Source organism: Phymastichus coffea, unplaced genomic scaffold (assembly GCF_024137745.1).
Source record: "Phymastichus coffea isolate CEN01 unplaced genomic scaffold, Cenicafe_Pcof_1.1 PCOF00149, whole genome shotgun sequence".
Classification (NCBI taxonomy): domain Eukaryota; kingdom Metazoa; phylum Arthropoda; class Insecta; order Hymenoptera; family Eulophidae; genus Phymastichus; species Phymastichus coffea.
In genome coordinates, this window is record NW_026706960.1 from 265,899 (window position 1) to 280,201 (window position 14,303).

At 36.0% G+C, this 14,303-nt stretch overlaps 1 protein-coding gene and 1 long non-coding RNA gene across 2 annotated transcripts; one reads left to right on the forward strand and one right to left on the reverse strand.

Annotated features, from left to right (window-relative positions):
* Window positions 1-494: 494 nt before the first annotated feature.
* LOC131672412 (uncharacterized) lies at window positions 495-12,259 on the forward strand. Its single transcript, XM_058949613.1, is given in 18 exon segments — window positions 495-1,234; window positions 3,271-3,493; window positions 4,715-4,840; window positions 5,039-5,224; window positions 5,462-5,728; window positions 5,819-5,896; window positions 5,988-7,032; window positions 7,765-7,867; window positions 7,976-9,238; window positions 9,323-9,565; window positions 9,646-10,022; window positions 10,107-10,380; window positions 10,466-10,692; window positions 10,784-11,022; window positions 11,102-11,116; window positions 11,267-11,594; window positions 11,681-11,883; window positions 11,885-12,259. Coding segments are annotated over 17 exon segments (5,520 nt in total). The 5' UTR covers window positions 495-1,234; window positions 3,271-3,319; the 3' UTR covers window positions 12,257-12,259.
* A 946-nt stretch (window positions 12,260-13,205) lies between these two features.
* On the reverse strand, window positions 13,206-14,267 carry LOC131672427 (uncharacterized). The gene is made up of 4 exons (XR_009302621.1): window positions 14,127-14,267; window positions 13,741-13,955; window positions 13,417-13,508; window positions 13,206-13,341 (listed from the first exon to the last, which is right to left on the reverse strand). It is a non-coding gene; the product is annotated as an uncharacterized LOC131672427 (long non-coding RNA).
* Window positions 14,268-14,303: the final 36 nt, after the last annotated feature.

Genomic DNA, 14,303 nt, shown 5'->3' on the forward strand with positions numbered 1-14,303 from the left:
TTCATAATTTACAAAAATGATTCGTTTTAGAACTACACCGATGTTGAATTAATGTTTTATGTCTACTTGCAAATTTTTTGTAGAAATGAATTGCGCCACTTTTTGATAATAATAAAATACAAATTTCACCATAACATAAGATTTCGATAGCATTATAAGATAATAGCATATAATAATAGCATTATAATAGAATAAATATGTAATTTATTAAAATTATTGATATTTTTATCGACCAATAATTTAAGAAATATTATTACAAAGAATTAATATTTGTTCGATGGAAAAAAGTAATTTGTTTTTTCCTACATAAATGCTAAAGTAAGCACGTCATCGATTTGCGGCCCTCTTGTGATAAGAATTGTATTGAGAACAGGAAGTGAGAAAAGATATAATACTTCGAAACAAGCGCTTTCGATAGAGATACATATACATATAGGATTACAAGAGCGGAGCCACTGTTCCTGTATTCAGATCCAGTGTTCGGACATCGGACGTCCGGTAGCCGCAGGCGGCAGACCGGTGTTTTGGCCCCTACAGGTGACGACATTGCATCTTTAGCATATGAGTATTATTATTATTATTATACTAATATTTACATGTTCAAAATGTGTAAATATGTATAGAGCTATGAAAGTTGTGCATCGTGCTTAGTTAGATTAGAGACGGAGCGAAGATTAATGATTATAGAATTCTAGGCAGCGCATGCGCAGGATTCTATGCACCGTCACCGATGTCGCCACCTGGTGGTCGAGATACGGTAGAGAGACAAGACGAGACTGACGCGAGTCACAAACTCACAGTTATAGTCTAGATTTTAGAGTCAGTGCATGTAAGATCTGGGCAGAGGACGAAAGAGGAGCGCTCAGATCGAGCATCAGCGGGAGAGAGTGAGACGCCATTTTGAACGAGTACATCGCTAAATACGCAAGCTGTATGTACGCGTAGCGTAGTGGCGTGGTTGCATAGAGTGCTGCGCTCGAATTTTCCGTCGACCAGCCAACGGCAGCCTCAACGGAAAATTGACAGAAGAGCCTGCGAGTACAGGCACGTCCTCGTTCGACCACGGCAGTGCCAAGTGTCAATCGTCGAGTGCCTGCTCGGTCGACCAGCTGCCTGTGTCCACATACACGTAGCAAACGAGAAAAAATTAGTTTCTTTCGCACGTATGAGGCGCACAACTGTTTTGTTGATGCATGCAAGCTGATACAGAGAGACGCGACTCCATGAAAAAGCGGTAAGTTCTTGATTGCTTTTCTGCTACTTTTGTTTTGGGTTTCCCTGTCTTCCCATCTCAAGAAAATAGAATGCATGCTCTGTATGGCAACCAGCTGCTAGGCGCTTTTCATGTTTCCCGAGTTGCCTAGCTACCTTTTTGCTTACGTAATTGGTGATAGCTAACGAAGCACCGGAACACGCTTTTCTTGACAGTTCAAGAAGATACATGTGTAATTCGCTCTCTATCTTTATTTCCTTGCGTTTCTTTTATCCTCCGCCCGTCCCTTGGATTTCATCTTCTCTTTTCAAATTTCTTTCATTTGCACACGCACGTGACGCAATGGGGATTCATATCTCTGCTCAAGTGTTTGCCTTCGATTTGTTGCTCATTGTTATTGGCTTCTCCATAAATAATTTGTTATATTGCTGTATGTAAGATGTAATTCGCTCGAAATGCGTCTGACACTTGATGACACATTGTTGCTTGGATGGCTCTATTGATTTTCTTATCAGTCAACTGGGATAGCTATTCTATGAGGGTATTTATGAAACTGTAATCAGCTAATTGATATTTGAAACAGCCTCTAGTATAGTTTGTAATTAGGTCATGTTTTTTCCTTCAGGCCCATTGAATGAAACTGCTACTTTTTTGTATTGTATTTAAATTATATTAATCAATGTATAGGACATTTCTTTTAAATATTAATTTCTTTCAGAATTTACATGTTTTTCATACTTGAAACAGTAAAGGATGAAAATTAGTCACTGTTCAGGCTGGCATAAGTTATTTGAAAATGTCTCAAAAATAATATTTTCTTGGTTCTATCTTTACTCCATTATCATTGTTTTTCAATGTATTAATCCAATTTAACTATTAGTATGATGTTAGTAATCTGAGTTGGATAAAGTTGGCTCTGAATGATGTGAAAGGACTTGATAAACATAATAACTGAACATATTTTTGTTTTGTTTCTTATCTCCAAATAAATATTTTGCTGCAATATGTTCCCCTTAGGTAAAGTCAATATAATTAAAGACCTGGGCATCTCGTCAAATGTGCGTTTAGAATCCAATTTACATATTGAAAAAGTTACTACATGTATTGTAAGAACTCTTGAATTCTGAAAAACAAATACATATTTGTTTATAAATATAGATACTCTAATTATATTATATAAAATTTTAGTTCTTCCTACTTTTCTTTATCATAAAATAATTTTTATGTATCATGAACATTTTACAAAAGTATTATGTCCAAAATTGAAATTAGTAATCATTTTTTTTAAATTTCTTTCATTTAAATATAAAATCTATTTTGATAAATTCTCTCATAATTATAAGCATATATCTTCGTAATTCAAATTACCAACCAATAGTCTAGGCATGATGGTTACCATCATAAGATAAATAATGATTTAATTAAATATACTACAATAAAGAATAAGCTTGAAAATTAGACCAAAAAGCTGTTACTTAAGACAGTATCAATCCGTTATGGAGCAAATATCTACTGTCAATCACGATTTCTTTTCTTCTTGAAATAGAATCATTACAGCATAGAATAAATTATCACAGAATACTATTATTAATTATAAATCTATTCAAATCAGCAATAAGAAGACGTGTGTATCATTATGCATACATTTATCATGTTATACGTAATATTAATGTTATATTTTATATAACTTAGCATTTAGCTTGTATCACTATAAAATACATTAATAAATAAATATAGATATTACTTTTATTGATAATATATAAGTACTATATATTATTTAAATATTATATATATATCACATATATACATATATACATATATAATATTTACTTTGATTTATCATATGGTTCCTTATGCAATATATCAATTGTTAAATAGATGTAAAGTATATTGATTTGTGATTATGTTCAAAAATATACCTGTTGTAATCATTGCATCTTGGTTAAATTAATCAGAATTAAGTTCTGCAACAGCTAATGTAGATACATCATAAAGTAGTCTATTAATTGAATTCTCAATAAGTAAAATAATTAAAATACAAATTACTCGTGTTACAGGTTTAAATAATTCAATTAGTTGATAGTCCAAAAGATCTACCAGTGCAAGATGTCGGAAGATATTGCTGTAAATCCGGAGGAAGTGAAGGAAGAGTATTACTCATCTTTACGAGATCTGACCATCAACAGTAAACCATTGATTTGTATGCTCACTACTTTAGCTGAAGAAAATGCTGCACATGCTTGTTACATTGTTGAAGTAATCGAAGACCATTTGCAAAAGGTTAATATCTTTTGTGATTAAAACACTGAAGAGTGTCAATTACTATAGTAATATAATGCTGATGGTTTTTTGCTGATTCTAAATTATGTGTATATGTATGTATGTGTACATAATATACATATATATATATACATATATATAATTACTGTTTAATCAAGTTTATTAAATTATTTAATTTCATACTATATAAGTCTTTAGATTGAATTGTTTAAAATATTTTTTTATGAAGATAACATACTTAATTTAAAAACTTAAAAACTACATTAAATTAGTATTTCATTCTTGAATGTTTAAAACAATAATCAATAAGCTTTCTTTGTTAAACTTTTATGTTGTTTTATTGAAATTACATTGAAAACTACATTTAATGATAAGTAATAATAGTTTCAGTGACAAAATCATCAGAATTAGCATTTCATGTAGATCATACTTGGGTACTATAAAGTTTGAGTGCACATGCGAGTATGTCACTATGGATGCTATGGCAAGTTCTTATGTTGATAAAATATGTTATTCTTAAATTTCAATATGAAATGATATTTTCATATAAATAATATTATAAAATGTTGATTCATAACCACATTTTCTAATATAAAGTTGCTTTAACATATTCTTTCTAAAAAATACATAATGTAATTCTATCATGAATGACGTTTGTAATTCACGTTTCGATCAAAAACTATTGTGTATTTCTATTTATTTATCAACATGCGTATTTTACAAAAAAAGATTTTTTTAACTCAAGGGACTCCAGTCAAATACTCACATCATTGAAACTTCGTTTATCTGTGATATGAATTTTCGTTTTATATACATTTATGATATACCTATATTTATAAATAATATTGAAGAAATTTAATGTGGAAATAAAGTGTTATTTTGTTAACTCAAAACATCCACACTGCTGTCATTTGTTTCTCAACTTATCTTTTATTTTGTTAAATTATGTATTTAAGTTTATTAAAGAAGTGACTTGATTACTTAATAATTGTTACTGTCATTGAGTATTGAATTTTAAAATCTGTCCTAGTAATACTTAAGCCACTTCTTTAATTTAATTATAATATCTGATATAATTAATGTTTGTTCTTAAATGTTGTGATATTTGAACATAAATACGCTTATGCACAAAAGTGATAAAATTTACTTGATTTGAAATATGTCAAATAAATTTAAAATATAAGAAACAGGAGAATAGTGTAAGTATTGTGTTTTTATTAGGTGAGCTCTGAAAGTAAACTACCAGTACTGTATCTCATCGACTCGATTGTCAAGAATGTTAACAAACCATATCTTGCCCTCTTCACGAAAAACATAGTCAATATGTTCTGCTGCGTATTTGAAAAGGTAATATACCTGTACAAAATGTATATTGTATAAGAAAATTTTTGGTTTTTCATTAGAAATATTTTTTTTAACAAATTATATATAAATAAAAACTACTTTTTTTATAAAATAAGCGTAGATTGTAATGTCGGATAGTTTCTTTGAACAATGGAATACAATTTGTAAGTGATTTTTAATTAATCTTTTGATTAAATTTAGGTGGACGAGACCACAAGATCGAGCATGTGGAAGATGAGACAGACTTGGGCTGAAGTATTCCCGCTGAAAAAATTGTACGCACTTGACTTGCGAGTTCATAACATTGATCCTGCCTGGCCGGTAATACCGCTTCCGAAAAATATTTCTGGAAAACCAACACTTGTGAATTCCAAAAATATAACTGTGGTAAGAAATAGCAGTAATTCGCTTAATTTGTCATCTAATCATTTTTACTTACTTGGATATTAATGCTTTTGCTAGTACAATATTTTATTTTTAAAAACACTACTATACGGTGTTATAAATATCTGAACTCAGTAATTTAATACATACTCATATAACATATATTTTTAGTACGTCCAAAAAAATTTTAATACTTTATTTCTGATAATGTTAATACTAAATATTGATGCATTGATATAGCCAACGGGTCAGACGGAACGAACACAACCGGCTCCAACGGTAGCAGTAACACCAGTGGTGGCGACAACGACAACAAGCACAAAACTTTCATCTGCGAGCAAACCCAAGTCCAGTTCTGAAGCCGAAATGCGTGATCTTTTGTTGAAAAAGCAAAAAGAATTGATTGAGCTCCAGAAACAGAAAGTTGAGTTGGAACTTCTGCAGGCTAAAGCCAGTCTTGAGCAGCAGCGCCGACAGCTAGATAGTCCACAACTTAAATCTGAATTGGTAAATACACTTTTTCACTTTTTCATTGTATATTTTACTGGTTGCAGTATTATAGTATAACAATAATTAATGATTTATAATGTCGTTCAGCCAATTTTACCAGAGAATGCCTTAGAACAACTTGTAGCAGCAAGCATTCCTACCATTCCAAAACAAATGGAAAAAACGGTGAGTTAACTGTTTAATTTTTTAAGAAATTAATTGACTGGATTTTGATGAATAAAATTAATTGATATAAATTCGATTGACTGTTGTACAGTTTCCTGGAGCAACTTCGGCACTGTTCAAAGCCGATGGGAACAAGGGTGGAGTGAAAATAGCTCCAGCAAGCAGTATCGCGGTGCAAGCAGTTAAATCGACCGTATCGAGGGATCCCCGACTGAAGCAGCCTCTTCCGGGCACGCCAGCTGAAGGCACCGCATTAGTAAATAATGTCAGTGACGATTTAGTAAAGCGACAGCAACTTATGCAGCAATTGAAGTTTCATATGCAGGCTAAAAGTAGTTCCTTGTTAAACGATACGATTAAGGGGGTGAGCGAGTCGAGTCACAACAATAAAAGAGCAATCGATAGCCAAAAGAAAGAACCTCTTTCCACTACCAATACCATAAACGCCACAACCTCTCAACGTAGTAGTACTAGTAGTAATAGCAGTAGTGCCACCACCACCTCCGTCAAAGACCAATCCAAGAGTTCATCCTCTTCTAAAAGCTCTTCCAGTCGTAGTAGTAGTAGTTCCTCCTCTTCAAAAAGCTCGTCCTCGTCCTCATCCTCCAGCCGTAAAACAGGAAGCAAGTCTCGCTCAAAATCGTCATCCAATGCGTCGCCTTCGAAAGTTATCAAGCTCGACGACAGTCCAACAAACTCACCGGAGAAGCGATCGTCCTCGAAAAGATCCTCGAAGTCGCGCAAAGCCCGCAGCCCCAGTCCAACTCCTGCGACGGCGGCGACGAGCAACGGTAACAGTATTAACAACTTCCGGATACCCCGGCGTATCGTTCCTCAGGATCAGAGCAAGAACTCGATCGCATCGTTGACCAAGACCCTCGACGAGAATAAGCCTGCCTCGCCGAGTTCTTTCTGGCAGAATCGCTCCAACGTAACAGAGCAGCAGCAACAGAGCGTTAGCTTCAAAGAGATCACATCGAACGCAAGACTGAGAAACTATGTGAGGAGGAACAAAGAGGGTAGTCCCGAAGTGGTCGAGGTCAGGAAAGGCTCACCGCCATCAATCAACGATGCCAGTAAAGACGAAGACTTGAGGGCAAGAGGACCGATAGTTCTCGCTTCATCTCTAGAGCCCAGTGAGTTTATTATTCAGTCACAGAGGAAGTGGAGTTTACAGCGCGATTACAAGAACGCGAGTGCTTTTGTTTATTTCCCAGCTCGACTACGTCACAGTTTGCGAAGAATTTTTGTGTTCGCGGTGTGTTCATTTGCATCTAGTTTATACGATAAATCCATCACTCATCACTCATCAATTTTTAATTTTTGACAATATTATTGTTATACTTTTCTGCTGTGATATTTACAAGTATTCGTATTATTGTAAACCCAACCCTGATTGTTAATATTTCTATACCTTTAAGATGCAACTCTAGTCACGATTCAACTGCTTTCATGTTCGAATTATTGTATTTAGTAATTTTATGATTAAAGAACTTACTGATTCATCAGAATATCTTGCATAAATTATCTATGGGTATGGGATGCTTTACCTTTCATTTTGCGCTTTACTTTACGGGGAATTAAATCGACAAGGAGATTTAAACGTTTACCAACTATTCCACTTCCTCGCATTTTTGTAACTGTACTATCATGTGTGCGATAAACAATTTAACTAAATTAAATATTCGGTACACATAATGTAAGCGCGAAGATTTATTACTGACGAACGTATTTTAAAAATAAGATGAGTTTCATGTTCAGTTTACTCGGATTTATTTTTATTAGGTTTCTCGTGTAAAACAAAACGGGATTGCAAATTGGTCCATTTATTTTATTTTATTTTTACCGTAATAAACACTTTTTTGCAGAAGAAGATTTAGATCTGCGGGTACTCACGGTGCCAGGTGCTAAGCGACCCACGGATCTGATGGAAGGTAGTTCAAAGAAGAGCAAGGCTGACAAATTTGATGCGTAAGTTGTCGTGACAATCATTTATTGCAATATTGATAGAGCTGACCTATTGCCGATTTGCGCTGAAGAGAACGGGATAAAACTCTAAAAATAAAATTTTCTCCGCAGCTTGTTTGGCAACGAAGATGTGGATCTGCGTACCTTAACGAATCCGAAAGCTGGTCGAACATCAACGCCGCCGAGTGGCACGCAAACGAGCGACAAAAGTAGCAAAGATGGCTCATGGGCGAAGTTAAAGACTCATCAGAAGACGGATCGGGAGCAACCGAGCAAACCGCTGTCCGATCGAAACCGCGGTCGTGGCCAGCTATACAAGGCGTCACCCAAGGAGGCCAAGGACCGCAGGTTGAGGAGTGGCCAGAGCTTCGAGTTCGACAAACAGTCGGAGCGTAATGCTGATCGCAATATAGAGATCATTATGAAGCAAGCGGCTGAGCAGCTGAACGCTGGATCCATCACCAAAGCCCAGTACAACAACCTCATCCAGGAAGTGCTGCACATGAGCGAGGACCAGAAGCTCAGAGCAGCTCAGCGTAAGGAGCAGGAGATGGGCATGATGGTTTGGGAGAAGGGCATGGACGGCAACGAGGAGAATATCCGCAAGGACTACCCATCGGCTGGAATGCATCCGCGGGGGTCGAGATGGCAGGGACCCTGGCACCAGCCCTGGGTTCACCCGCCGCCTGGTTTCCCCAGCGGGCCACCGGGCTTCCCTGATGGGTTCCGCCCAATGGGACCTTGGCAGAACCATCCACGGATGTTCGGTGGCCCGATGAGGTCGGACTTTCCACCACCGCCGCCGCCACTGCCCTTCTTCAACCCGAGGATAGGCCCGCCGCCGACTATGGGCCCGGTTAATGGTCCCATGATGATGTCCAATGGGCCTGTAAATTCTCTCCCAATGAGCGCTATGTCGACCGGCGGTTCATCTCCGCAGCAAGCCATCGGTGCGAGCAACGGACCCCTGCGGGTCGATACTGCCTCCAAGAGGACATCGCCGAATCTACCGCCACAGCTTAACCAGGCTTTAACCAGTGCCACGGTCCCGGTCTCCACACCCGAAGCTTCACTGGCCGACGACGTCTCCAATAGTGTGAATATTGCTCAAACTAGCGGTGAGCTGCCACCCGCTGATCCAAAGCTCTTGGAGGAAATTTCCAAGGATACTATGAAGTCAATCAATATCGATAGCGTGCCGAGAGAAATTAGGTACTACGGAAACGTAGGTGTTGTTTTTATGAGGTGGGATGACCCCAGGGATATTGGCTTCCAAGATGGTGTCCGAAGGATATTTATCGACGGCAAGGATTCGATACTCTGCAAATTCAATGACGACTACAAGGAGTTCACTTATGACGGAGAAATTCACAGGTAGTTTATATTCCTACTCCGTTGTTCTTTCTTGCTCTCCTGATCTTCATTTTTATATCCGATTGCCTTTTTGTAATTTTTTAGAATCAAACTGGGCACCCCCACGCGCGAATTGTATATAGATGACAAATGGTTTGAATGCTATTTTGGTACCCGACCCATCACCGTTGAACTTGGCAACAAAAAAGTTAGTATTAGCTTAGATGGACCTCCGCCTCAAGTGAAAATTGGCACCGTTAAGCGTACTGATATTGTTTTGGGAAAAATTAATCTCATTATCAACGCTCGAAATATGGTGCCTGTCTTTTTGGATGCCAAACCGCAAATGTAAGTTTCTTATTAACTAGTTGTTGCATTCAACTGATCGAGACCACCTTGCGTTAATAATGTGTATTTGTTGTTAACAGGTTTGAAATTGACAGTAAACCATGCACGTTAGAGTTTACCGATGCTCTGCAGACTGTGCTGTTAAACGGCCGGCCTTTCAAAGTCGAGTTTGGTGGATTGCCCAAACCCATCATCGTTCAAAATAAGAAACATTTTATAAGATTTTCGGTATTACCCCGTGGCTTCCGTGCCGGTTACGTTAAGATCACGGGTATGCGAGGTGAACAAGCAAAAGAACATCCGACAGATAAATCTTGCATGCCTGGAACAAGTTTAAGTACACCTGGAGCTTTATCAACCTCAACCACCACCACGTCGACGCTCAGCATCCCACCAGGTCTTGATCTCGATTCTACATCGCAAGATGGAATGGATGTTGCTACCAGTTCAAGGCCAGGTACGCGCCTTTTTATGCCAGAGTCCATTTTTCTTGAACATTTTGTTATTAGGAAAGTTACTAAACGTGTATATTTATTTCTAGATATGCAACTAGACGTGTTGTCCTCGGTTGTGCCATCGGCAATGGCACCTTCTTCTGGGCTGTCTTATCAAGCTGAGCCTGTTGAAAACGCACCTGCTCCAGTGCCAGCGTTAAACGTGCCTCTAAATTTGAACGAATTATTCCAAAGGCTGGTTGAAACTGGTATTGTACCGGCTTTAGCGAATTTAGAATCAAAGAAACAGCAAGAAGAAGAAACTAGAAAGGAGCCAGAAATCATTCCCGTGTCATTCGATAAACCAGATACATTGAAAACGTGAGTATCTTGTTATTGACACTATCCATTTCTCACCTGCAATAATCATTTTGTATTCAGTATTATATTTGATTTGATATTATAGAAAACAACCTGCCATAGTAGCAACACTCTACAGCGGAATGCAATGCAGCTCTTGTGGTGCGAGGTTCGCTCCGGAAATGGCAACTCGTTACAGTCATCATTTAGACTGGCATTTTAGACAAAATCGAAAAGAACGAGATTCAGCACGAAAAGCACACTCAAGGTCGTGGTATTACGATGTTAGTGACTGGATTCAATTTGAAGAAATTGAAGACTTGGAAGATAGAGGTGAGTTATTTACTATATTTTATGGTTATAATTTTTATTTATTTTTTATATAGAATTTTTTATTGAATATTTAATCTGTATTTTTTCGTAGCGCAAAGTTGGTTTGAAACGGAAAAACAAACTGCTGAAATGGAAGGTGGAGCTGGCGACGAGTCTCCGTCAGAAACTCAACAACCAAGTGTACCGACGGGTACTGATGACTCGGTTTGTGAAGTTTGTCATGAAGCCTTTGAACAGTTTTATAACGAAGAAAAAGAGGAATGGCATTTACGGCCGACAGTTTGCTTTGAGAATAAAAATTACCATCCTCTTTGCCTTGAAGATCATAAGGTAAAATATTCATAAACTATTAATCTGTCGAACTTAATTAACCTTTGATTATTGGTCTGTTTTACTTTTCGCAACAAAGGAAAAACTGCTCGTGGTACGTTATTTTCAGGAAAAAAAAATGTATATAGCAAATTATCTAGTGCACTTGACAAAAGTTAAATTTAAATATTTTTTAAATCAGACTAGTTTTTTCGGGTATTTAAATTACGAAGATATCACGATTTTTATCATGTCATGTTTTCAGAGAGCTTTGGAAAAATCTGCTCTGGAACTTGAGGAAACGATGGCTGAAATGGTTGGCCAGACCAATGACGGCAATGACGAAACTGCAGATGATGAAAACATGGAAGAAAATCAAGATGCTGATATGGACATAGATGAGGAAAAAATAGTGATAAAAATGGAGAAAAGTGATATTAATGTTGAACAAGAATCAATGGAAATCTTAGAAAATATTACGGTCAAAGAAGAAAAAGTAGACATAGAAGAAGAAAAAATTGAGCTGGCATTACCTATGGATATGGATGATTCAGAACCTATTGAGATCATTGAACCACTTCCAAGAAAAATAGGTAAAATTTGCGAATTTCATTCAACAATAACACGCACTCGTTTGAAAACTTCGTAAGATATTTTAAATGTTTAAATTCGTTTTCAGAACTCGAAGAAATTGAAGATTCGTCAAGTGACGAAGCGGAAAGTAAGGAACTGATTGTGAAAAAGCGTGAACCCGAAGAGAAAATTCCAGATGATGTACCCTTAGTATTCGAGAACGTTAAAGTGAAAGAAGAACCTGTCGATGACGATGAACGAGGTAAGAAATTAATAAACTTTTATCTTACTTTAGAAAGTCTTGAAGTCTAAAGAAACTAAATTGATTAAATCTTTAGTACCCGAAGAAAGTATAGCAGAAGCAAAAGGAGTCGACACAACTCAAGTGGAGGTGAAGAGCTCCATCGACGGGAACGTCGAGCTTGAATCTACAGCTCCGACGATACCTACTGCACCGTCAAAGATCAAAATCAATATCAGTAAACCGTTGAACAATCCCAATAAAGAGCCTAATGACACGAAGGTAAAAGAAAAGAAACCAGCTGAAAGCCTAGTAGATAATGCGCCTGCAAAGCCATTGATACCCGCCGCTATCAAACCCGCGTTACAGGGCAAAAAACTTGCAATACTGCCAACGGTCGAGAAAGGTCATGAGCTTTCGGGCTTGTGTTCGGTGATGTAAATAATTCCTATGATTTATGCAATGTAAATAGAATCATTCCGAACCGAATCGCGACTGAACAAGAATTTTGTATAAATGCTGAGAATGAGAGAATCGATTTGTATTTTCGACGTAGAATACGCATCAGATCACTGATTTTTTTAAACTCTTGTACATAAATTTTTATTCGTCGAACTATACGAGTTTTGTAAATATTAATTTGGACATTAATGCTCTATCGAGCTAAACGTATAAAATGAAAGAACGTCAATTTAACTTACATTTGATTCCAATTGGAATAATTTTTTGTTTCATCATGGATCAATATTACCTAGTTACAGTTTTGTGACCATGTTATTATGTAACTAGTTACATACCTAAATAAATGGTTTATTTTCGAAAGTATACGCGTTCATAATGTATGCAACTAACTTTTGTTGAGAAAGTATACGTTTTGGTTTATAAATACTGATGATGAAAAAAAACAAAAATATGAATAAATTTTTGTTAGTCTCTTAATACTAGTTGTACTTGATTCTTGAACCAAGATTAATAAAAATAAAATAACGTGAAAATAGTGTTTATCCTATTGAACCCTATTCATCACCATAAGAATTAATTTTTAATGGAATTTTCATTGACATTAGTTTAAATTTAAAAATCTAGCAGTCTCAACAACTAAATTAAAAATGTATCAATATCATAGTATCTGAAAAATTATTGAATTTCAACCCAACGATGAAAACCAACATTGAAGAAAACCTGAAAGCATCATTTGATATTCCTAGTCATCTCTATTTGGAGACAACATTAATTAATTTTTCCGGTAACCTGAAAAGTGTTTAGGAAAAAGGAAAAGGACAAGAATGTTTTATTGCATAACAGCATATCATAGCCATAGCCATCAGCAGTGCAGTGGCCAAGCTATAGTCAACATTTGGCAAACTATTGACAAAATTGAGTATTTCTTTGGTAATCAAAACGTTTAAGGCACTTGTTTTTTTCTTAGACACTTATTTTTTCCATTGCCAAAATTTGCTATTTTTAATATTCTTCTATAGCCAATTTAATTTCACAAGTTTTCATACATTAAAGAACCTAAAATTCTAAAAAATATAAGTTTAAAAAGTTTGTATAACAATTTATTTATATAATTTTGTTGAATAAAAAGATAATATTACCCCTTCTTTAATGTGCTGTATCAGTTGTAGAATTTATGCTTTCAACAATACTTAGATTTATCTCAATTCCTATTTCTCCTTTAGTCATGCATCTGAAAAACATTTTTATATTTAGTTTAATGTAACAACAGAAGAATAATAAAAACTTATTGCTTTAAAATAACTTGATGAGTTTTCTAAGTAATGATTGGTTGGATCGATAAAACTATGATTGAAAAATATTGAATGGTGATTACAGATTATACAATCACTCAGGAAACTGTTGTACAATACTAGTTTTTTCATCAAGCATTTCTAAGCTTTATTGATCATAACAGGCTATACCTTCTGTAGCAATTTTAGAGATACCTTTGGCTGGACAATATCATTGCTAGAGGCATAGACAGTATTTCTCAATAAATAAATAAATATCTTATAGCAGTGGATCGTAAATTAGCTTTTCTCCTATCCATAGACGGACGCAGATGCAATATAATATAGCAGTAAGATCCAGCGTCGACGACATCGTCAGTATTCAATTTCGCATTGTCCACGAACTTCTATAAGAGATAAAATACTCTGTGAAAGGACTTTCCATGTAACCGATCAACGAATCACGAAAAATTGATTATTCTTATTAATTTCACGATGAAAAAGATCAGAGCGTCGCGCGGGTATGAAATAGAAAAAGAAAATGGCGTTTGAGTGGTTAAAGCGGTAATACATCTGACCTGGCTTCGGCGTTTATTTTCTTCATGCATTCTCTCGCTGATAAACCTCTGGAAAGCTGAATTTATCCGAGGTAAATAGTTGCATTACTTGGCAAAACTATTTTAAGACAAAAAATAAATATTACAGCGCGTCCGCGTTCTTAAACAAGAGAGGCCATTTTCATGTCGAAATCACAA